This window comes from Ruditapes philippinarum, unplaced genomic scaffold (genome assembly GCF_026571515.1).
Source record: "Ruditapes philippinarum isolate M1 unplaced genomic scaffold, ASM2657151v2 ctg179_1_1_1_1, whole genome shotgun sequence".
NCBI lineage: Eukaryota > Metazoa > Mollusca > Bivalvia > Venerida > Veneridae > Ruditapes > Ruditapes philippinarum.
In genome coordinates, this window is record NW_026851835.1 from 43,429 (window position 1) to 69,596 (window position 26,168).

The 26,168-nt window shown below is 32.6% G+C and overlaps 1 protein-coding gene across 2 annotated transcripts in view; it reads right to left on the reverse strand.

The window, feature by feature from the left end:
- Nucleotides 1–3,613: 3,613 nt before the first annotated feature.
- LOC132740800 (myosin heavy chain, striated muscle-like) overlaps nt 3,614–26,168 on the reverse strand; it is a 44,213-nt gene continuing 21,658 nt past the window's right edge. Inside the window, exons 11-30 of one of the 2 annotated variants that reach the window (XM_060728809.1) lie at nt 13,829–13,967; nt 13,314–13,582; nt 13,001–13,171; nt 12,333–12,512; nt 12,011–12,131; nt 11,723–11,796; nt 11,333–11,538; nt 10,874–11,131; nt 10,035–10,710; nt 9,732–9,877; nt 9,065–9,212; nt 8,640–8,893; nt 8,381–8,459; nt 7,653–7,898; nt 6,913–7,459; nt 6,282–6,522; nt 5,406–6,099; nt 5,047–5,247; nt 4,591–4,807; nt 3,614–4,199 (exon numbers count right to left, since the gene is read on the reverse strand). In XM_060728809.1, the coding sequence (XP_060584792.1) occupies nt 4,613–4,807; nt 5,047–5,247; nt 5,406–6,099; nt 6,282–6,522; nt 6,913–7,459; nt 7,653–7,898; nt 8,381–8,459; nt 8,640–8,893; nt 9,065–9,212; nt 9,732–9,877; nt 10,035–10,710; nt 10,874–11,131; nt 11,333–11,538; nt 11,723–11,796; nt 12,011–12,131; nt 12,333–12,512; nt 13,001–13,171; nt 13,314–13,582; nt 13,829–13,967 (4,845 nt within the window). In that variant the 3' untranslated portion in view covers nt 3,614–4,199; nt 4,591–4,612. The remainder of the gene's footprint in view (nt 4,200–4,590; nt 4,808–5,046; nt 5,248–5,405; nt 6,100–6,281; nt 6,523–6,912; nt 7,460–7,652; nt 7,899–8,380; nt 8,460–8,639; nt 8,894–9,064; nt 9,213–9,731; nt 9,878–10,034; nt 10,711–10,873; nt 11,132–11,332; nt 11,539–11,722; nt 11,797–12,010; nt 12,132–12,332; nt 12,513–13,000; nt 13,172–13,313; nt 13,583–13,828; nt 13,968–26,168) is intronic. The other variant, XM_060728801.1, reaches the window with a different exon arrangement.

The following is a 26,168-nucleotide window of genomic DNA, read 5'->3' on the forward strand; positions in this document are numbered from 1 at the left end:
CCATATTGGAGAAGCGTATTCCAGTTTAGGTCTGACCAAGCTAATGTAAGCCTTTTCTTTTTACTTTGGGAGGACAGTATCTTAAGTTCCTCTTTAGAAAACCAAGTGTACTTGCTGCCTTTTTTGTGATGTTGTTAATATGGTCGTTGAATTTCAAATTATCACTGAATTCAACCCCTAAATATGGATGCCGGTTGACTATTTCCAAGCTTTCGCCTTTCATTTTGTAGTCATATTTCTTTCTGTGTGGAGAAGATGAAAATTGCATAATGGCGCATTTTTTAACATTAAATTCCATTTGCCAAATGTCCGACCAATTTTCAAGTTTACTAAGGTCTTCCTGGAGAGCTAAGTTGTCACTTTGGTTACTTATCGGCCGATATAACACACAATCGTCAGCGAATAGACGTATACCTGATGTAATATTATCTGCGATGTCATTTATGTAGATTAAAAAGAGTGTTGGTCCGAGGACTGTTCCTTGCGGTACACCAGATGTTACTGAGGCTATATCAGATGATGCGTTGTCCACTACTACTTGTTGTGTTCTATTAGATAAAAAGGAATCAATCCAACGCCTAGTATTACCGGAAATACCGTAATACTCTAGTTTGTGTGATAAACATCTATGAGAAACTTTATCAAATGCTTTAGAAAAGTCTAAAATTGCCATGTCTACTTGTGTACCGGAATTATTTGATTTTGCAATGTCATCATTTGTCATTAATAGTTGAGATTCACAAGATCTTTTCGAGCGGAATCCGTGCTGATTTTCATGTAGAATACTTTGAGAATCAAGATGATTCATAATTTGTGACACAACTATATGTTCAAGAATTTTTGATACAACGACTGTCAAAGAGACTGGGCGGTAGTTTTCAGGTTTTGATCTATCACCTTTCTTGAAGATAGGAACTACATTTGCTTGTTTCCAGTCCAGAGGAATTTCACCAGTTAACAATGATTGCTGAAAAATACTAGTCATGATGGGCGCCAGTTCAGATGCTAATGTTTTTAACACTTTAATGGGAATTTTGTCCGGACCACTAGCTTTTTGCTCATTTAGCCGTTCAATACATTTCTTTACTCCATTTTCGCTGATGATAATATCATTCAAAGGTATGTATGGGGACTGTCCCTTATCTGGAATGTTTTTTAAGTTTTCATTTGTGAATACCGAACTAAATTGACTGTTTAAAAGGTTGGCTTTCGATTCTGCACTATCTGCTATAACACCCTGGGATTTCAATGTACCTATACTGACTGAATCTTGTTTCCGGGCTTTTATATATTTCCAAAATTTCTTTGATGTTGAATCTTGTTCCGGGTCTAATAGGTTGTTCAAATATTTATGATAGTCACTATGTAGTTTATTCCTTGCTTTCACTCGGAAAAGTTTGTACAAATACAAGGACAAAATGATACATAAAAACGATATTCAAAAACACGAATATCGACCACATGACATAGATCATAAATTATAATGATGATGGTGGTATAGGTGGTGGTGTTTGTATTGGTGTTGGTGGTTGTGGTGGTGCTGCTGCTGCTGCGGCTGCTGATGATTGAGGTGGTGGTGATTGTGGTTGTGCTGGTGGTGGTGATTGTTGTGGTACTGGTGGTGGTGATTGTGGTGTGATTCTAGTGATTGTGGTGGTGGTGGTGATTGTGGTGCTGCTGGTGTTTGTGGTTGTGCTAATTATTGTGGTGGTGATTGTGGTGGTGCTTGTGTTTGTGCTGGTGCTGGTGATTTTGCTGGTGGTAATTGTTGTGTGATTGTGGTGGTGCATGTGCTGCTGCTTATGCTGCTGCTGCAGCTGATGATGATGATGATTATGATGATGATGATGATGGTAATGCTGCTGCTGCTGATGATGATGATGATGATGATGATGACGATGATGATGATTAGAAATCATAGTAATAAAAATGATGATGATCATCATGATAATTTGATGGACAAACCATAGTTTATTTTATTTGTATTCCTAGAATTCTATAAATTTGAAACACATTTTTCACCGATGATAGTGTGTAAGTGATCTCTTCTGATTCTATATACAAACTGCGATTACTTCCCTTCCATTATAGTTAATAATTTTACACTTGCCAAACTATGAAAGGGAGATAACTTCTATGACATTGTACGAAGGACGATACTTCAACAATAAAAAATATTAGGAAAGTGATACTACGCATTATTGATCATTATGTGTGTGTTTTTTGTGTCTTTTTTTTTAAGAAATAAGATATGAATCTGGATGTAGATTTTACAGGTAAGGCAACACCTTGTTTATAATACTACATTCTAACCAAAACGAAAATAATACCATTTGAATGGTGTAATATATTTTCTATTCACATTCCATTTTCTATTTGGTTGTTGTTGTTTGTAATGTTGTTGTTGTTTTTCAAGTTTGTACATTGACTTATATAAAAAAAATCACTCACTTTTGATATGGACAAGGTGTTATTTAGTTGCATTGTATTTTACCAGATAGATATCACCATGTAGACACTTTGTTTAGAAAGTTAAACGTTAGCACCTCTCAATACTATTTTGCTATATTGTTATACAATATCTTATTGAAGATCATTGCGTACTAGGATGTAAAACGACTCAATAATTCAAAAATTAACACCTGGTGACTGATTTATGTTTTAAAAAAGATTACAAAATTTATTACAAAATTGACATTATCAGAATATGAAAAAGTTAATGCAACCATAAATTACTTGTTTACTGTTTATTATATTGAAGATCGAACACTACGATTATAACTTATAGTGATATTGTGTTCGTTTGTTTGTTGTCAAGTTATGCTAAATTGATGATATATTTCATAACATTGACGGTTATAATGGTGACTGACCAACAACTGATATTGGAAACTATTGAATATGAAAAAAAATCTGCCTAAAATATTAAAAAACTGGCCCACTCTTTTTTATGAATTGAAAGCTACACGAAAAGTCCGATGAATATTTACAGAAATTTCCTTAGACCACTTGACTTTTTATCGTTCATGCGAATAAATTATAAAATTGAAAGGAATTACGGCAAAATGTAATCTTATTTTGATTTCACCTGTTCATTCACTTTTGGATGAGAATAATGTCAATTCAAAGTGTATAAAGATATATCTTATGGAATATTTAAATGAAATTTTATTTACAGTAGACTTATATCGGCTCCATAATTTTATGGTTGATTCTCGGAGGAGTTGTAACATAGAATGTCTCTGTTATCGAACGTGCATAAATAGAATAAAATGTTCCGGGAAAATATTATTTTCATATTTTAGGGTGAAGCAAGTGCACAATTTACAACCATATTTATTTCATACAAGTAATTTGTAAAAATTCTCTTTTACAATTCAAACATTATTTTTGCAGCACACACATATATATATATATATATCATATTATAATTAACTAGTCCACAAAGATTTCAACCTCCAACATTTCGAGGGGTTAGACCCCTCTTTATCAAAGAGTTGAAAACTTTGTGTACCAGATAATTATACATTGTTTACAGAATGATTTTAGAAATAACATTGCATCACAGAGAAGGTACATTTGCCTTCGTACTAAAATAAAACAAAACAAATAATGGGTTTTATTGTTTTCTTTATTATTTAAGTTAAATGCATATAAAAAGACTTAAATAATCTGATATAGCAAAACGACTAACATTAAAGAAGCCGTATGCTTTACACAGATATATTAACAAGCCATAAAATAAATAAAATAAATAATTACCATACGAGAGATCATACTGTTGACATTAGAAACATAACTGATGTCAAAATGGAGAGTATACAAAGTCAACTTGGTTCTGCTAACAAAAGTTCATAGACTAAAACACACGATTATTTAGTGATTGTCTATTCTGATACACTATTTGGTGCAATTTCTTTTATAAATTAATGAGTCTTGGCATTTAAATTTTATGTAGTGTCTCGATTGATCAAAGATTATTGAACCATAAGGTACACTGAACAAACAACATCACTGTAAAACTGTGGTACAGTCTTTAGTTTTAAAAGGTGTTTCAATTATTGTACAATTGATGATAACAAAATCCTTTTTCCTCCATGTGTCCGATTTTATCACTCTCGATGGCAGGAAAGAAATCAAAGTAACATAGTTTCTTTAGGTTGGTATGTAGGAATGGTAAATGCGGAATTTCAAATCGTCTGAAAATAAAACAGATTACACATAACAATGAGGTTATATTAATGGAGAAATTTGTATCGTAAATAATATACATAACATTAACAATATAAATAAACAAATCTTTTAAATATGGAATGATTATTCATATATAGCATTCATATATAGCACTTAATACAACTATTTTATACCATCTTTGACATACAATAGAAAAACAAAGACGTGCTCACCATGCAGAAAAAATGACACATTTGGTACACATTAGATTCTATAAAAACCGATACATGTATTTATATATTTTACAAAACAATAAATTCATATAAAAGAAAGCTTTCTTAACATTTGATACATTGAAACTACTATGTATGTCGTTGTTTAAATATATGATTACTAAAGACGCTACATTAGATATACCTTTTCATTGAGCCATTTGTGTTTAGATTTCATTGCTTGTTATGATCTTTGTTCGCTTAACAACTGTGCTGTTAGTGCTACGTGAAGCAGAAAGACTGCGGTTTGTAAGACGAACTTTCTGGAGGGAGTTCTCGGCGGAGTCAGCACGTTCCTCGGCACTCTCAAGCTCATCTGTGACCTTTCTGTACTTAGCCAAGTTAATGGCAGCTACCTCTTCCTGTTAAAGATATAACATGACAATAATAGAAATGTCGGCAAATTTAAAATTTATATCTTGATTATTTTTTTAAAGTAAGATTTTGATAATCTGCATTTATATTTTACTTAATTTAAAAAAGGTAATGTTTCTCGGAGAAAACACCGGAACTCTAATGATGAAATATGTAATATACACTGGCTACCATTTAATTCAGCCGCAGATTAAAACAGTAACTATAAAGATACTGAAATACTTACAGCTTCATCAGCCTGTCTCTTGTATACTCTGATCTTATTCTGGAGCTTATCAATCAAATCTTGGAGACGATCTTGGTTCTTCCTGTCTTCATCTACCTGGAAGGCGAGTTCCTTAAGACGACGGTCAGCCTTGCGCATGTTCTTTTGTGTTTCAGCATGGCGGCGCTGTTCACTGTCAAGTTCTGTTTCGAGCTCAACGACCTAAATGAATAAGAAGCTACATTAGAATATTTGTATATTAAGTATTGTCGCTGTAAATTTGACAAAACTAGGCAAATGTATATTTATTTTTGGCTGCACTGCTAAATAGTACAATGCATGTAAATATCAAATTATAAATATGTATAACATGTACTTACTCTCATTTCGAGCTTGGCAATATGTCCCTTGCCTCCCTTGAGAGCCTTGGATTCAGATTCACTGAGACGAGTAGTTACTTCTCTAAATTGTACTTCAAGAGTCCTGCGCATCTTTTCAATCATTGAGCTGTGTTCTTTTTCTGAACGAAGTTCATCAGCCATGCGAGTCATGTCAATCATAGCCTTCTTGGCCTGTTCATCAGCACGTCTGATTTCTCCGCTCATTTCCTCAAGATCACTACTCATTGAACTGACATCGGTTTCCAATTTCCTCTTCTGGCTTGACAAGCTTTGAATTTGAGATGAGAGCTCGTTTACACGGTCAGATGTTTCAACAAGCTCATTTTCAGCTGCCTTGCGAGCTCGTTCAGCGACCTCAACAGCTGCACGCAATTCATTAGCTTCCATCTGAATGGAAGTAACACGACGCTCAACAATTGAAACAGACTCGATAGACTCACTTGTCTTGCGCCTCTCGTCATCAAGAGCAGACTGGAATTCTCTGCATTGTTCTTGGTACCTCTTTGCATTCTTTTCCATATCAGCTCTTACGCGATTAGCGGTATCAACTGCAGCCTCAAGCTCGTTGATGTCCTTCTCAAGCTTCTTGCGGGTGCGGAGAGCTTCGTTTTTGCTTCTTGTTTCAGCCTCAAGTGTTGCTTGCATTGATTCAAGAGCACGGACCTGGTTGCGTCTGAAAGTGAATCATAGTATATAAGACTAAGAAATATTCCTGATATGACACTTTATATAATATTTTAGTGTATTTAAATCAGATAGGAATCTTAAAATATAATCTTGCATTTACCAATGTTATGGATTAAATGTCACGAGAATGGGAAAATAACAATTATTTTTTCAGTAATGCAATTGTACCTAGTATTTTCGAATTCCTCTTCCTTTTCGGAAATTCGCCTGTCAATCTCTGACCTAATGCTTGCGATTTCAAGCTGAGCTCGTGTGACCTTAGCTTCTTCCTGTTCAAGAGAACCCTCAGCTTCCTCAAGAGCAGCCTGGAGTTCTTGTTTTTCCAACTCAAGACGACGGCGGATTTTGTCCTGTTCGTGAACGCTTCTACCTCCATCAGAAAGTTGGTCAGTGATGTCATGGATCTCAACTGAATAGAAAATCATAGTGTTTGTATTTTGTTTGTTTGTTTCTTTGTTTGTTTGTTTGTTTGCATTGTATTGTATTGTTGCACCACCTAGACCTAGCAATTACCAATTCAAGTGACCGACTACTAATTTTAAAATCAGCGATGAGAGACAAATTATATTACACTCTGTGCCCGAGATATGTTTCACCTTTAAATATTGTGTAAAGCATTGGTGGAATAACTTATTTGTGAATATTGCATATATACATTGGTCAAATACCAGCATAAGCAATACTATTACAAAATGTTATACCTTTTAAACAATAATCTATATTACATGTAGTTGCCTTATGAAATGTTTGTGATGACCTTTTTTTAAAAAAAATACTTTGATGTATGGGGTATACATACTTGTTAAGCTATTGTTTTCTCGTCTCAATGTTTCAACAGTTGAAACAATCTCTTCATATTGTGTCTTTGTACGATACAATTCTGTAGAATAGCTTCTGCTTTCCTTCTGAGCGTTTTCAAGTTCGGATTGGAGACTGCGAACCTTCATCTGCCAGTCGGCAACAACCTTGTCGAATGATCTATTCTTCTTTTCCAACTGGGTAACCAAAGACGATGCTCTATCGCTATTAACTACAGCATCCTCAAGCTCGAGTTGCAGTCTTGATTTTGCCTTTTCGAGTCCACTCATCCTTGAGTTAGCAGCCTCGAGTGAAGCTTCAGTTTCTTGGAGTTTGCTAGTAAGTTTTCGTCTGATTTCTTCCAGTTCTTCAGCACGTGCCATGCCCTCTGTTTCGTACTTGACGCGCCATTGTTGAGCTTCAGCGTTTGCTCTAGAAAGTTGTCTCTGGAGATCTGACTTTGCTTCACTTTCTTCTTCAAGTTGTTCACGGAGAGCATCCATATCAGCAAGGGCATTGCGCAATTCGGCTGAAAGTTTCTGGCGAGCCTGTAAATAGAAGGAAAATACTTTCCATATGCATTTAATTTAAAATAAATGATAAACACAATATCTTAAGAAAAATTATATGCAAATTAAGTAATTGTCCAAGTAGGAATACAATCAAAGATTTAAGTTCGGATTGCCTTTAATTTGAAACATGTGAGTTGAAATAAATAAAGATCAAATGATTCAAGCTCACCCTAGATTCATCTTCCAATGATCGTTTAGCATCATCAAGAAGGGCAACAAGGTTTGAGCGCTCTCGTTGCAAGTGGTTAACCTTGCTCTCAGATTCTTCCAGTTGACGGGTAATTTCTGAGCTTTCTGTTTGGAGTCTCGCTTTTGTAGATTGAAGATCCTGAATGCTGCGTGAACTTTCATCAAGACGTGAGTTAAGTTCGGAGATCTGAGATTCGACTTGCTTAGACATCTTTTCAGACATACCCTGTTAAATATATTCTTCATAAATAATCTTCATATATTAAGTCTAAATATATGTATCATTCAAATAGTCACTTGCAAAATGTTTTCATTGTGTCCATTTCTTCATATCAACAGTCTAAAACGGTATACAATACAAATATCAAAACTCCTACTTAAAGTTTTAGTTTTCCATATAAATGAACAAACTGTTTCATTCTTGCGAATTTCAATCTGATAAATACTTCATTAAAATCTTTGTTTGCATTTTTAGTCAGGTCGGCATCAGTTACTTGGACGTTTAAACGTCATTTGTTTAACCCGACCTTATGCCTTTATGAGAACGTTTTAAGATTTCAAATACTAAATACTGATATTTGTCTAGTTATTTATATTTTAATGCATGTCAACTGCACTCTGAAAACGGATATAATAACTCATTTGTTATCAAATTATCAATTGTATTTTTTCTTAAACATGATATTTTAACATGACTAAACAGCTTACTCCTTTCTTAGAAGAATTAGCAAGTTGATCCTGCAAGTCAGCGATTTCATTCTTCAACTGTGACTTCTCTTTCTCGACCCTGATATTTAAAAAAGTAAAATGTATGAAACAATACAAACTTTCTAAAAACTACTTAAACAAAGTACATTTGTGTAGATTTGTTTGTTAAAAAGTGATAAAAAGGAGTATTTAATACGGCATCATATGTAAAATAATATTATTTTCTGCCAAAATGAACCCAGGTCAATTATATACATACTTCTGTTTGACTTTTGTGAGTTGATCGATTTGATCAGCCATTTCATTGCTGCTATCCTGTGCCTTCTTTCGTAGGGAAGCCATTGTAGATTCGTGTTCAAGGGCGGAGTCCTCAAGATCACGGCGAAGCTTAAGAAGTTCCTGTTCACGTTTTTTGTTGACTTCAATTTGAGCAGCAGTTGCACCACCAGCCTCATCAAGACGCTCACTGAGCTCTTCAAGTTCACGATTGAGTTCATTTCGCTGTTTCTCGACCTTATAATGACATTAAACAAATGGTTCAAAATATATCATTGAAAAAATACATTACTTACATTGCACATAGATGTACAATATTTTTAAAGTCAAATTAACTAGCAAAACCTTAACACAATTTCAAGTATATTATCGTATAATAAATATGCATTGAAAATACAAAAATATTACCTTGGCTCTGTTTTGTCTCTCATTCTCGAGTTCCTCTTCGAGCTCTTCAATACGCTGCAAGAGTTCCTTGATTTTCCTCTGGAGTTGGGCAACAACACCTTGTTCGTCTTCAAGCTTAGAGTTAAGATTCTTAATTTCATTTTCTTTCCTAAAAAACAAACAAACTAGTTTATTATACTGTCTATGCATTGTATTTCCATCAAGAACATTTTCTTGTGTTGACCTGAACTGACATGTATCTACTACTAAAGATACCGGTATTTTAAGTTGTATGAAAGTTACATATATTTAAATTACTATGTGCATATGAATTTTAATTTAGAGACAAACAAAATGAGAAGACAACAAACTTAATTCCTGATTCTAAAACAGAGAAAAGCGGAATTTCTTAAAACAATGCCAGGAACGACTAAAAAGAACATGTTGCAGGCTCCGTTTAATTAAGCTTCTTCATGAACGATACTGTCAAGTGCAAGTTACCGTCCATGCCCCCTAGTACCAACTTACAAAAGTCATATTATCTTTTATGAGTTAGAAAAACGATTTGCAAAGTAAGAAAATTAACCGTGATACAGTATGATATAGAAAAAACATAAAGTTCATCTTTTCTTAACATATTTACATATTTGTTACTCTGAACAACTTTTAGAAAGACAAAATATCTTACTTCTTGATGTTTCCTTCAAGCTCTCCCTTAACACGTTCAAGTTCTTCTACCATTTCTTGTGTTGCTTTGAGGTCTTGCTCAACCTTCCTCTTGACCTTCTCAACATCACCACGGACTTTCTTTTCTCGTTCAAGATTATCTTCCAACTGAAATAGGAAAACAGTTAAGCCTTATTATGAAAACCTTTAACGAGAAGTCGTAAATATGGAAAAAGAATTTTGTAAACATTGGAAAAGATATTCTAAGCGTATTTATGATATTTACCTTTCCTTTTTTAGTATAATACAATTTAAATTATCATACCTCATCTAAAGTAGATTCCAATTTCTGCTTAAGCTTGTTCAAGTGATTGACTTTGTCTTCCTCAGCGGCAAGAGCATCTTGAGTCTTCTTCACAGTTTCTTCAAGGCCTTTCTTGTCTTTGTTTAATTTCCCTATTTGTTCGTCTTGTTGGGCCATCTCACCCTGTAATGTAGTGATCTGTTTATCTTTGGTTTGCTTCTCCGTTTCAGCCTTTTTCAAAGATCCCTCAAGCTCTTCAATGCTTTCCCTGAGTTTAGCTGCCTGTGCTGACAATTCAGCCTTAGCAGCCTCAAGAGTGGCAGCAGAGCTTTCTTCATCAGCACATTTCTCTTCGAGCTCCTTGATTTGACTTTCATAATCAGCCTTCTGTTTAATAAGGCATTCGACCTTTTCTTCCATGTCAGCAAGAGTGTCGAGTTCAGCAGAGCATTCCAACTTAAGATCATCCTTCTCTCTCTGGAGCATAACACATCTTTCTTCAAGCTCTTTCTTGACCTTCTCAACCTTCGCAAGCTCTTCCTTTGTCTTAGAAAACTCTTCCTTCATCTGGTTAATCTCATCTTCAGCTGCGGCTGCGCTAAGCAGAGGCTTGACCTTGGTGTACAGTTTCCACCATTGCCAGTTCTTCACAACCATGTATTTTCTGATATTCCTCTGGATGACAGATAAGCCAGTTCTGCAAAATGATAGCAAGTTGTACATACATGTGGGAGTTCTGCATATGCATATTTAGCATAAAAACAGCATATTTTCGTTATACATATATTTAAAACGATTATGATATAAATATAACGTATGTCAGAATATCACCTTTATGACATTTTTATGTGATTGTTTACCTCTGATCATGAAGTTTCTTGTACTGTTTGCGCATGATGTATCCTCTGATATGGGCCTGGAACAGGGCAACAATCTTTGAAAGACGTTCATCACGCATGTCTTCAAGATTACCCAATACACCGGCCTTGAAGAATACTTTGGTACTTCCGATTTTGTACTCATTAGGATCCATCTGAAGAGCGGACAGAATTTTGGTTGTTACTTCTTTGCCATCGTGGAATCCTGCTGGCACAGCATCAGCAGCCAAGATAGAGTATCTATCAAAATCGAAAGTCATGTATAGACAAAACCCGTTATCTGTAAACGTGTTGCTAATATTTTGTAAAGCAATATTCTACAGTAATAAATATGGTAACATATTAAAATTTAAAAGAACTTTATATGATATAAGAATACTAGTATGATTCGTTTTAAAACAATAATTTTAAAAGATAAAGACATCCTGTAATGATGTTTACCTTTGTTTGAATTCAGAGTAGATAATCCTGCTTGGGAATCCCTTTCTACAGATACGGATACCTTCAAGTACACCGTTACACTGAAGCTGGTTAAGTACGAGAGCGGCATCAATCATGCCTGGTGTCTTCAACTCGTTGGGAATGATACAACGTACAAAGTGAGGGTGAGTGGTATACAAGTTTTTCATCAGTTTGTTCAAAGATTCCTGTAAGCAAATACTTCATTTATAAGAAAAAGCACATGTAGTTATTAGTAGATATGGTAATAGAAGATTTTATAGTAAAGGAAGAGAGCATTTTTGAAAATAAGTATCAACCTTAATGGAATTTTTTATGTTGTTGTTGTTGTTGTTTTGCTTTTTTCGTATTTTGTATAAAAGAAATATTTACTCTGTGTACAGAAGAGATGGTCTGGAAAGCAGATGATTTTCCCTTCTTCTTGCCACCGCCGCCGCCTTCTGGAGCTGCAAAGTAAGTAAAACAATAATTATTTGCTAACTGTTTGTTGAAGTACATAAAGAAAGCGCACCATTTATGACATTTATCCCGTTGCTGTCCTTATATTTTCGTTTCTCTTTTCATCACTTTGAAAGTACAGCTCTGTAATCTATTATAAATATAAAACGTATTCTAATTTGGCATTCAGAAACATTATATTTGCCATGCCGACAGTCTTACCTGCTGGCTGCTTGAAGAATTCAGCTACAAGTGGTTCCTTGGATTGTGAGAGGATACCAACGACAGTTTCGTTCAGTGGATCCTTGTTCTTGTCTAACCAAGATGTAATGTTGTAAGGTACCTAGAATGATAATATTTATGTGTTCATTTATGTGTTTTAATTAAGATTTATTGACTGAAATATCAGTATATATTAAATATATATAATGAACACGTTTAAAAACCTATCAAACATCATTATCAAAGCTGATCATACGAAAACAAAAAATTCGTTGTTCCTGTGATTTATATTAAAATTAAAAAAACTTAATGCATTACTTACAGCTCCTGCGTAATGGTGCAGTTCAAAGTGAGCATTGCCACCTCCCTTTCTACTCTTTACGACTTTACCGAAGGCCTTTGACTTTCCGAGATGGTTGGTCATTAATTTGTCCTCGAAGGTCTTGTCAGAGGCCTTGGGGAACATGCATTCTTCTTCAAGAATGGACAAGATACCCATAGGCTGAAAATATGATTGAGAGTGTATCAATATTGTAATCATTGGAAGAAATAAAAATGCTATATACAGCGACTTAATAGTAAAAAAAAAGTGGTTAACTGCAAATTCTTCAAATTTTAAAATTTCCTTCAATATACTAACGTTTTGACTAAAAAAGCAGTTTTCTTCAGGTTACATAAATAAATAATAAGCAATAAACAGGAAAATTATGACAGCGTCACATGGCGTCATTTGCCACAACGTCTACACGTAACAAAGATTTTTGCGTAATAATCTTGGACAGGATCAATATGAAGCACTATACTAGTGAAGAAATCAGTTAAAGTGTAAATATTAAGTTTTTATTAAGGGGAAAATTTCTATTCAGAAACATTTCTATAAAAAAATATTACTCCTTGATAACCGACTTGTAAACTGTAACTTGATTGAAGGTTGATATTAGTACATTTCAAATAAACTAGACAAGAAATGGATAGAAAACAACAGCTTACCTTCTCAATCAATTCAATACAGGCTTGTAAGTCCATACCAAAGTCAATGAACTCCCACTGGATACCTTCTTTCTTGTATTCTTCTTGTTCAAGTACGAACATGTGATGGTTGAAAAATTGCTGGAGTCTTTCATTGGTATAGTTAATGCACAATTGCTCAAAGCTGTTGAACTGTAATAAAAAGGGTAAATATAAACAATCTTTATAAAAATATTATGTGATAAAAATATTACTACTGATAAAATCAAATTTACACGTTAGTATATATGTATGTTTATTTAAAGTGTATCTAAGTCTCTTTAAGTTAACTTACGTCAAAAATTTCGAAACCAGCAATGTCCAATACACCAATATAGTAGTTTCTCTTTTGTTTAGTATCAAGAGTTTGGTTAACTCTCTTGACCAGCCAGTCAAACATACGAGCGTAGGTGGACTTAGCAATAGCACCGACTGAGTTGACGACTTGTTCCTTGTTACGTCCCTGGGTGACAAACTCGGTACCGACCTTGATCTTTGGCTTCAACAAACCCTTGATAAAGTCTCCGCAGTTCATACCCATAAGAATAGAAACTTTCTCGGCCTCTATAAAAAAATCAGGTTACCATTTAATTCATATAAAAATCTTATCTCGCAATTGAGAACAAATTTTGAATTCATAACACATATAACATTTTATTCAATTTTCTATGTTTGTGATTGTATTTAAAAAAATAAAGAGATATAATGTGTTACCATCTCATTCATAATTATTGTAAGATATGAAAAACGGAAAATAGAATAAAGTATTATTACACATTCATGTCTGCTATTAAGTATATAATATTTTACCAGCTGTGCCATCACACTCGGCCTGCTCTTCTCTTGGAGCTTGCTTGAATTTCATCTCACCAAAGTGGACAATGGCAGCAGTGATCTTGTACAAGCTGTTCTTCTCATCGGGTGTGAAGCCCAACACATCGTAGGCATCCTGTAATTATCAATATGGTGTTTTGTATTACATCAGCATTTTTCTCTCATATTTCGGAAACCGTTTATAAGTTTATTACCGTTTTTTTTTCAGTATAAGAACTTAGGTAAACGATATCAAGATGAAAACACATGCATTATGGTGGATCATTATGTTTTATTTTTAAATCATATTTCAAGTATGAGATTCCAGTACATCATTTGAGGTATACACTTACATCAGTAGCTTTCATTTCCTCGACGTCATCAATACCATCTACGGTGAGCACACCCTGGTTGATGTAAGAATAGAGTCCTGGATCGGCGCTCATCAGACACATTTCTATAGAAATACAGGTACAGAATATAGCAGATATTTTAACTCTTATTTAAGACTTTTGTCACGGAGCATTAAAACAATTAAAGCTTATCATTGGCCAGTACGGATCATATCAATATGTATATCCGTTACTATTCATCGCAAGAACTATAGCTATTTTCTTCTGAATCAAATGTCCGGAAGTATTAAGGCAACATAATATATTCATGTAAGAAGTATATAGCTTTGGTAATGATGGAGCTTAGGATCTCATTAAACTATTACTAATAACTTATCACCTTCTGATTTTCTTTAATAAGTATGTCCATCTTTTATATTTTTGGGAAATTTTGGGCAGCCAAAAATCTTTAAAAGTTTTGAACAACTTGCAAGACTTTAGGGGAGCCAACCCTTTTACTGGCGCAAAGAAAAAAACCTTTACAGCAAGGTAAAGGGGCACTTCAAATTATTTAGAATTTTAATAAAATCTTTCAAAATTTTTTAAAAAAATTTAACCCCTACCGTGATACTTTGGAAAGCTGGTTTTCCCGCATCTGGTAGAAGATGTGGTAATTTTTTCTCAGCCCCATGCTGGTAAAGTTACCGGATTTTCCAAAAAGGTCTGAAAAAAATGGGGTTTTAAATTTTTTAAATAACCAATAAACCCTTTATCTAAAAAATAAGTTTTTAAATTGAATTATTTTTTTCAAATATAAAAAAAACTGTTTTTTTTTTAATTAAAATTAATTTTTTACAATTTTCTTAACAAATTTTTTAAAAAATTTTGAAAAAAAGTTAAAAATTTTAAAAATAAACTTTAAAATTTTAAAAATTTCCCCCGGGGATCTTTCCAGAAAGGGCCGAAATGGATACGGATGAATTACCCTGTTGGGGGTATAAGCTATGTTAAAAAATTTTGGGTGTATAAAAGGAACTCCTGAAGTACAAAACCAAGATTTTAAAATTTTTTGTAAATTTTTTCATAAATTTTTTTGAAGGATAATTATGCAAAAGTAAATTAAAAAAAATTTAAGTTGGAAAAAACGATTTTTTTGTATTTTTAAACCCGATTTCAAATAAAAGCGTTCCCAAATTTTTTTTTTAAAAAATTTTCACAATTAAAAAAATTATTCTGGAAAAAAAAAAAAGAGAAAACAAATTGGGTCTGAAATTTTTAACAGAAATTTGGTCTAACCTGGGAAAATCAAATTGGGAACAAAATTTTTTTTTGAAAAAAATTAATCCCCTCAGTCAAAAAAGCTTTTAGGGATTTCCTTTTATTTTTCCCGTAAAAAGGCCCAGTTATACAAACTTTCCCAAAAAATTAATATACGTTTTTTAAATAAATATCAAAAAATTGGGTTTAAAAAACATTTGTCAAAAGTGTTTTTTTTGTTAACTCTAGATAAAGATGATTTTTTTACATTTTACATGTATTTTTTTTACCTCCATAAATGATCATTTAAATGGGGGCATTGAATTTTTAAAAGTTTTAAAGCCACCCCGCCCATTTTTTTACTTTTATTTGTACAAAATATGAAAAGAACGTAAGTTTACCCAAACAGACCTGGTAACTCAATGTCATGTTATTTTTTAAAGAATTGGGGGCTTTAGGAATCAAAATTCCGGGGTATTGTATTTATGAAAGAAAAATTAATGTAAATAAAACATGAATAATGCATTTTAAATTTGGAAAATGATATAAAATTTAAAACTTGAAAAAAACTTTAACTAAAAAGATAAAAAGTAAATAGGGCCCATTCATAAAAAACCCAAATGCTTTTTGGACCACATGGATCCAGATACCCTCCCTCAGCCAATCTGTTTCAGGATATTTTGGGTTGCTATCAGTTTCTCTTTGTAATAGAGTTGGAAAGGAACGATGGTTTGTCAGATCGCGGAAATGCGCAGGCTGATCGGGGTCCAGCTAGTCGAAAACCTTTATTTTGGTTTTGTCATGCGGGCCATATAAATAAAATGTAAACTACGCTTTATTGATTTTAAAAAATACATGTGAAACGTGACGGACAATATGGTATCCCCTTTTTGTTCTAAAAAACTTCAAGCCGTCAAACAAAAGGCAAAAATAATAGTCGTATGTTGGATAATGAAATTTTTTCGTGTTAGAAAAACAAATTTGTATTTTAAATGGATTTCATGCGTTATTAGTTTGTTCGGAAGGATGTCAATAAATAAAACATTCACGGTTCATAGACTTAAGCTCATAATATTTTCCAGCTTTAAAAAAAAAATACAGCGCTATAAGGAAGTTTTTTAGTTATAGGGGAAAAGTTTCATGCTTTCATAAGCCGTCCCTTTCAAGTTTTTTTTTTTGATATAAGGAATAAAGGAATAAATTTTTTTTTGAAAAAAGTTTTTTTCTTAAAAAAATAATTAATTGGATAAAAATGGGTTAAGGAAAATTATGGAAATTTTGGGGTTTAAAGGGGTGAAAATCCCCATATAATTGAAAGAGGGTAGTGAATTGGTTCTTACTTTGGGGAAAGGGCGAAAAAATTATTTAAAAAATTTAGCATACAGTTTTTTCCCCTAATTTTTGGGGGTTTTTTGGGAAGGAAATTAAAAAATTGAATTTCGAATCTAGAGGAGTTTTGTTTCGGGGTTTTTTGGCTTTTCGTAAACCTCAAATACAGGGGTTTGCCGAATCTGATCCCCAAAGGGTACCTTTTATTTTTGTGTTTATTTAAAAAAAAGTAATTTTATTATTTGCGGTTTGTTGTATTTTAAGACAATTTAAAAAAATTATTCTTTTAAAACCAAAACTTCAATAAAAAAAGGTGTTATTGAAACGTTTCCCTTTTTGGTGTGTGCGGTGCCTTTTTCCCCTTGTCTTTTGGGTTGAGCGGGGATTGGCGAAGTAATGATTACTTTTTTGTGTTTCGTTTCCGGGACCGACTCACCCTGTTTCAACAAGAAAATTTATGCCCTTTAAAAAAACGTTAAATCTGAAAATCCTGAGAGCAAAACCCTCTTTACGCAACATAAACAAACCCTCCCAAATTATACTAGTTAAAAATTAATTTCAATAAAAACCAAGTTTTTCTCCAAAGTGGTTTTATCTGAGGGATTAATATATTAAACATTTTTTACTTTTTATTTTTATAAAATTTATTTAAAAAAATCCTTTCGGGAAGGCCCTAATTTTTTTGTTATTCCTTCGGAACATTGAAGGGCTGAGGGCCCCGTGATGCTAAAGTCATTGTCTTATACATTTTTTCTCGCTTGGGGGCCCATCCGCCCGGGGACGTTTTTTCATGTAGTAATTATCTAGCTAATTTTGCGAATTTCATAAAGGGACAGTAGTGCCTTAAAAAGACCGGGGGGGCACCTGAGAATTCCCACCTCAGTCCGTTTTAAGAGTCGCCGTTTAACGATTACAATGTCAGTGCGACTTAAAATTCAACAAAAGACAAATAAACAAACAAAAGACAGAATCATAAAGAACAAGCAATATTTCATATGCATAAAAGCTGACCGTTATGAGAAAGAAGAATATACATTTATAATTGAAAGAAAAGAAAGATAATATACTTACGTAATCAAACAGGACTGGTTTTCGCGGTCTGAAATATTAAAATCAGACGATTACTAATGTAAATTAAGTTAAATGATACTAGAATGTTGACTTAATGTAATGATGTAGTAATTTATCCTAAAAGGTAAAAGATAAAAGACGCATACAAGGTGTAGACTATTAAAATGAAATTGGTAGACAGAATAAAACTTTCCAGAATGATGTACAATAGTTTGTAGCGGGTTATTATTATCATTTTATTATTATTTTTTTTATATACGAAGTATTAATTTAAATGATTTTTTTTGTACTCGGTATCATAAATATTTCTATTTTCTGTACTATATAAAGTGGCTATATAAAGAAATAACTTTCATATACATGTATGTTTAAAATTAAGTGATTGAGTTTAAGTTGTTGATGACGGCGAAGTCGTTGATGTTGTTGTTTTTGTTGTCGATGTTGAATAAATCCAAAACTAATTTGCCTGTATATCTACTTCCAGTGCGTTCAATGCACGAGGGAACGAGATGATTAGATTTAATAATTATGCTTTTTGGTATGCACATGTGACTTATCTACCTCATGTGAATGACAAACTAAGAAACAGTTACCGAAAGCCTTCTAGTGATTTAATTGACAATTAACGATTGATATATGCTGCCATTGTTACAGTTGCCCACGTGTTAATTGATAGATAATTCCATTACTTCAGCACGATTCGTAAAGATAATAGCCGTAACCGGCCAAAAATTACTGATAAGCATACGGAGTGCGTCTTTAATTATCTATCGGTAATTATTGATAATCAAGATTTTTGGCAATGGTGATATAAGTGTAAGCATATGTTCTGTTTGGTACTGGTGGCCATTAATATTAATTGCTAGAGTAGAACTACATACATTATTACATAAAAATGCTACCAAAGCAAAAGTCTGCTATAAACTTATATACAATGTATGTGGGAGAAATCACAAACACATGTATGTATGACTTATTCGCACCAATAGTTAGCCGAAATTATCGACTTGAAATCTTCTTCTTACTCGAGTGCGATAAGAACAGATCCTATTTTTTTTAATAATTTGGTTTCTTATAGAAAATATAATCTACACTAGCTCTGGAGAAAACTTTTAGATCATGTATGCGAAAATTATTATAATTTGTTATTTTATAAATCATCTTTGAAAAAAATAAATTGCCCGCTGCATTATTTTCTAGAGAAAAATAAATTACAGCGACGAAGCTAATTTTGTACACTAGAAGTCGTGTGAACGCAAATACTAAATTAACCATTGTTATTTTATTCTATTATGAATATTCATGTTTACCATTGCTTTTTCCATTTTTGAAGGGGTATAAAATTAAATAATATTTAAAGTACGCAATCAAATGCCAAGTTAAAGTTTGAGTGTAAGGCAAGACAAAGCTTTATTTTATTTGGTTGAAATTAGCAAAAATGTTTTTATAACCGTTTAGTAAAGACAAATAGAAGGCGTTGTTATTTATTTATTACCTTGCAACATGTTCTGGAAGGCAGATTCTGCGACGGCAAACAAGTGGGGTGGCATTTCCATCTTCCTCTTGCCGCGGTACTTGGCAATGATGGAGTCCAGGTAGATTGGCAGACGACGGTAGGGGTTCACAGCGACGCAGAAAAGACCAGAGTAGGTCTGAAAAGGGAAATAATTAAAAGTATTTTCTAGCATACGTTAAAGGTATAACAATGAGTTTTAACCAGGAATTTACTATAACAACGAGAGAACTTTATTCATGGCATTAATTTCCTTTTGACCGACCGCTATTATATATATATTAAAAATGAAAAAACAACATGTATGTGTGTAAAATTGGAAGCTATTTTTTAAACATGCCAGGATTTTGCAGATACAGTTAAACTTAACATCTCTATGAAATAACGATAGCTCGATCTCAATTTGTTAAAAATGACCCTGCTTCCTTTATTTATACATGTAAACAAAGAACTTACATAGATAAATCCGTGGAAGTATCTCTGCCTCAAGTTGTTCAACACAGAGGCTTCGTTCAAGTAGGTCATGTTGGCCATGTCATCACAACACTCGAACTTAGGTGGGTTGACCTGCTGGAGGTCATCCTTCTTCACTGTTCTATTCTGTTAATCAAATAAATTGTTAGTTTCAAATATTATTTACTGATGTTAATTTTAAGTCAAATATGTGCCTGCGAAATTCGTGCTATTTCGGTTGCCTCACATGTTTATGTATTACTCATCTTTAGCCCACTAGCGACAACTGAACGTAAAATACAAATTTGACCGGTGCAGTCCAAGGCCATCGGGCACGTGCATGCAGTCTGATCATGTTCTGTACTGCCCTTTACTCATTCAGTCTATAAATTATTATAATGTTGTCCTTAAAATAATGGATGATTGTGACGAGTTATTAAGATGACGAGATTTTAAGATCCATTTAAGATAATTATCTTGGTAACGGTTAATGCAGAAGACAGCTCATAGATTCTTTATTCTTTAAGCAGTGTTTGTTTATACCTTAAAGTATTTACCGTTATAAAGTGATAATTTTACGGAATAATTATTTTGCATGACAATTGACAGAACAAAGAAGAGCTTTATACCATGGAGTTAAATATAAGATATTGTTTATATATCTGTGTTTATACAGAGTTGACAACATAAAACAACTCACTTCTGATGATTTATGCTCTCCATTATGATTTCATTTAAAAGTCTAATTCATGATAGACTTTAAAAATAAAATTGTCATAAAAAAGCATTACATGAATTGCTCTGTTCATTTTCTCCACCTTACTTAAAACGATATCGTTACCATGACTATCATTATAAATGTAATAAATACCTCATTGTTGCTCAAGATTTTGACGGTGATTTCGTCACCCTTAGAGGAAACAATTTCTGCGCGGGCGAAGCCTTCCTTCTCGTCAGGGACCCAACAAGCTTTCTTGCCATCATATGGGAGCTGCTCTTTCAGCAGTGCCTTGCGATCAATAGCGAGGTACTTAAAGTCCGCATCCTTTGTGAAATCCATGATTGTTTTTTGTTACAAAAAGGACGATTTGACGAAAAAGAAAGAAGAAAAACAACCAAGACCCAAGCTCTTTCAACTGAAATAAGAAAATAAAACTAATCTGAATGTTATTCGTTATATGATTATGATAACCTCATGCGGAATTACTTTTGATGACCGTAACTTATATAACTATCTGACTTTTTTGTTAATCCGTGATATGCACATCCTCAATTTACAACATAATCAATTATTCACTTTGACATTTTGATATCAAATTTAAAGAAAAAACACGAATCGTGAATATTCATCAATATACACATGTAATAAATTGAGAACCGGTGTTAATAGAACAAAATAAATAAAGTATTGCATTCATACATTTGACTAAATTAAATTACAATTTTCGATACAAGGTTAGTACTGTGTATGTGGAAATCATTTTAAATAATATGAATGTTATAATGTCAATTATATCTCAAATAATTATATCAGAGTACGAAAAAATTCCAATATATCAGTGAAATATAGATAGGAATGGGTTAAACCAATAAGTTTGTACATACCTTCTGAAAGAGTTAGTTCCTGTGTTAGCCCGGGCGCAACGTGCCTTTTATTTATACAGCGCCAACGCTAAACCCGAGCGTTATTTCCTAAACCTATTTTGATTGGATAAGAGGAACGCTTTGACCAATGGATACATGTGTTATATAAATCAAATGATATGCCACAAAAGGATAAGGGTTTATCAGTAATCTTTGCCAGGAGTATACTGCTCACATTTAGATACGTGTTACGCCTTTCATTAATTGCTTCTTTTTTTCTTTTCTTTGTCTCCTTTTTTTTGAACACTGACTACTTCCAATCAACCGCCATGGTAGGCAAACCACGTGATATTGTATGCAGGGCATTTTTTTTTTCAAAAATGCATAATCAATAAGATTTTAGTTATACAAGTATATTTTTTTACTATAAGCATATTTGCGTTTTTTATTGTAACCAGTATAGATATATCACAGATTGTCCGACCATACTGTTGTTCTATCATTAGCCAGTTATGTCATTAGCCACATGCTGAAAATCTGTTTGCTATGCAAAAAGTAAATCTGATGTTCAGCAAATATTGATAGGCGGAGAATATTGTTTAGAGACAAAAATGTAGGCAACATTTGCCTTTCATAGATGACATTAATTGTTCTTCAATGACTATTTTCAATACCATGAATACTCCTGAAATGACTTTTTTGGGGTATATCATTTGAACTGTTTTTCAAAGTGCCAGATTAATCAGAAACCGCGTCGACACACCTCTGCATGTGTTAACTTTCTGATTCTTTCCTAAAACTTTCTGACTGAATTACCTTAACATTTTACAACAATTATCTTTTTAAAACTATTCTATTGAACAACACATGCAAATGTACATAATGAAATAGTGATAAGATAATGCAGGAAGTCGGTAACTTCTTAAATCTCTCGCCTGTAACAGCAATTTATTTGCACGTTTCTCTAGTATTATATTGAAAATAAACTTATTTCACTGTGATATTATAAAAAGTGATATTACTTTTTTAATAGTAACATGGTGATGATAATCATTCACCTTATCTACTTCATTAACAGTGGTCATGCGATAATCATTCTGATTTTCGAGATAACCAGATTGATTGTTCTGCATAGATTAATTAACCAACCAGTGTTAAATCATAACCAGACGTTATATACAATTGTATAATTGCAAAAAAAATTACCTAAACTGTCTGACTGCAACACTCAATTTAACCCTTACCATATTTAATAATATTATGTTAAATGGACTCGTCTATCTTTCAACGTGACAAAAAAACTTAGAGAAAATTTCAATATAATTGCTGACTGAAAAGCGAGCAAAAGGATTTTAAATTTTGTATAAATCAACAAGTATTGGGTTTTTTTTTCTTTTTTTGTTGTTGTTGTTGTTGTTTTCCTTTGTTGTTGTTGTTGTTGTTGTTGTTGTTAAATCAGAAGGCCGTACTGAAAATAAGTATACATATTTTCTTATTATGTAAACTTTGTATGTTATCTTCTCAAAATAAATATTTTAACATTCATCATCATCATCATCATCATCATCATCACCATCATCATCATTATTATTATTATTATTATTATTATTATTATTATTATTACTATTATTATTATTATTATTATTATTATTATTATTATCATCATTATTATTATTATAACAGAGCGGACCATGATTACATGGCACGGCACAAATGTGTCGGCTGATCTTGGTCTGCACAGCTAGTATTGGTAGATACTGATCCTACCAGCAGGCTTAGTGTTGAAACACAATACTTTTATCAAACACTCTGATGTGTTGTTTCATATATAACTCATATCTTATCAATTACATGAACCATGTTATCTTTTATCTACGACATAATTATACAGAATTTAAACACAGAATAACTGCAATTTGTATTTATAAATTATAACATATCATTAAGTATTTATTTTGTCGGACTTGATTCATATTTTATAATTTGAAACATTTATGTCATTCAATGCGCAGATAAGATGAACTGCCAAACTAATGTAAGATTTCTCTAACTCCTCAGATTAAATCTCATAAAATCTCTTCCCTGTAAGTGGTATAGGTTATACAACATATTGTTTGAACATGTAAATATAATATGACCAAAATGAACCGCTATATTAAATATTTAAACCAGTCTAACAGTATCCACTAATAAGACCAATCCGCAATTACTAAGACCCGTGGATAGTGAAAGTGTTTTTCATGCATATGTACATTCAATATCAATATTTCTATCGACATACACTATGATCGACTGTTAAAAATAAATCTAACGCTCCTGTATAGTTGACAAGTCAATAAAATTTCCTCATTTTTGTGAATTTCCGTATTTCTATATAGCTTACGTGTAAATCATATCATAGATTTTTAAAGTGGATAGTTCTAGACTGGGCACATTTTCATTAGCATTTCAATATTGATAAAAAACTATAGAAATCCATCATTTGTATTTTCTGATACAATGCTTCTTAAAAAACAACGTTAATAAAGTTTTAAGTGATTCATAATGGCCATTTATCTGATGAAAAATAATATTTTGTTCTAAATCACTTTAGTATCTGTTCTATAAATATATGCTGTATCGATCACACTTGCAAACAACTTCCATGTATAATTGTTTCGTGGTCTGATACTAAATACTATCAACATGACCATTTATTGTATTAGAGTCCTTCGATTATAGACCAATTCTTATTAAATATGATTCGATAATTGACCGACAGGAATGTATCAATAATATGTTGATCAATGTAGTTTCTATCGATGATAATTCTATTCTGGAGTACCCTCCCTTAGCAGCTTAGAGAACAAGTTTGCTTCTTTCAAAAGAAGCATGCGAGAGGTCTTTTTGCAGCTGTGAAAGATTTGTTTCATTCGAAAACATTTGGAGATATTTTTGCATAAAAGGCACAATGAATTTATAAATTACAATTATTTAACAAATTAGAATTCATTATAGATATATTGAATATAGTATCATAATGAAAGTTTGTTTTACACTTCATTTTTTAATGTTTTGAAAGATTATATGCCGGAGAAATGGACATTTTCTTGGCGCATCAGGGATATTTTTTCTACAAAGGGAACAATTTATGTTATGTTATCAAACTAAATTCAAAATAAATGATAGATATTAAAAGTAGTATCAAAATAAAAGTTTCTTGTTAAATTTAATAATCAAATTTTTGGGTCAATGTTTTGGTAAGTACAGTTAAAACTCTGAAAACCGGACCCTGTCCGGACTTGACGAAAAGTCCGGTTTTCAGAGGATTCCGGTTTTAAAAGGTTTTATACATTTATTGATAATTCTGATGTGTTTGAACAATGACTTTGTTCAATCATTTTGTATTTACTTTTCAACCCTTTTGTCTAAGTCATATTTTAATTTCTTTTTGCAATAAATGTCCTAAGTAATTTTATTATGCAAATCCATTAATATAATTCAGAAAATCTGAAATTAAAACACCACATTGTTTTAAATATATCATAATATTTTTTTCATTAATTTTGAAATATGTAATTAATGGAATTTAGTATTACTATTTTTGCAAAACAAAGATAACTTCAAGATCAACATTTAAAGCAAAACTGGAATCAACCCAACTCTTCTAGAAATTTTATATTAAAAAAAACATTACACATTAAAAACATTTTTGAAAAATCATATATATACATGTACGAGGAGAATGTAGGACAAAACCCCACCAGTTAAAACCCCACCACTCAAAATTTTATAGAGTGGACAAAACCCCACCACTAAATCTTACAGAGTGGACAAAACCCCATCACTTCAGTTTTATAGAGTGGACAAAACTTTCTTGTAAACATGTTAAAAAACAAACAATTGTGCATCAGCAGAAACTCAGAATAACGTGTGAACAACTCATCAATAAGGAGTTACAGTTTGTAACACATTTTTTGCAATCAAAACATCAATAAATAATCTGTTTTGTTCTTCACGGATTTGGATTAGGTTTTTTGTGTACAGTTTGTAACACCTTTTTTGCATATTGCACATGCAAGATGTACATGCATTGTTAATAAAATTGTTCATTCTTATATTACACAAATGTTATATTGAAATTAAAAAATAAAATGTGAAAAAAATGTGTATATTACATGTATATATATTATAATTCATCAAATCTTGCCCAATAAGTGGTGGGGTTTTGTCCACTCTGTGAAATTTAGTGGTGGGGTTTTGTCCACTCTATGAAATGTAGTGGTGGGGTTTTGTCCACTCCATAAAATTTTGAGTGGTGGGGTTTTAACTGGTGGGGTTTTGTCCGTCTTCCGTACGAGGAAAGACACAAATATGATGAAAGAGCTATAATTTAATTGACAATAAGAAATTAACATACACTGACAAGTGTTTTCACACCTGCATAGATAAATGGAGATGTGACCATTACCTGGTATTTGAACATGTCAACTGTTATCTACATTAAAGTACACAGAAAGTTGACACTTTAAATTGCTGTCCAGTTTTCAGAGGATATTTTATGCATGTTTATTGTTTGGTTTTATTAACCTGTCAATTACATACTGATTACACGGTCGATGCACACAGTATATTAATCTTCGGTAGATTTTCGGTAAGTTCCGTGAGATGTACGCTGTACGATGGAATTTAATTTAATTTGTATCTATAAACCAAGTGCACTCAGCGGTATAGCGCAATAGGGTAAGGCACGAGTTTATAATCTAACTGCCATACGTGTTTTTAAGTTCGAGACCGCGTTGGTCCAGATTTTTTTTTC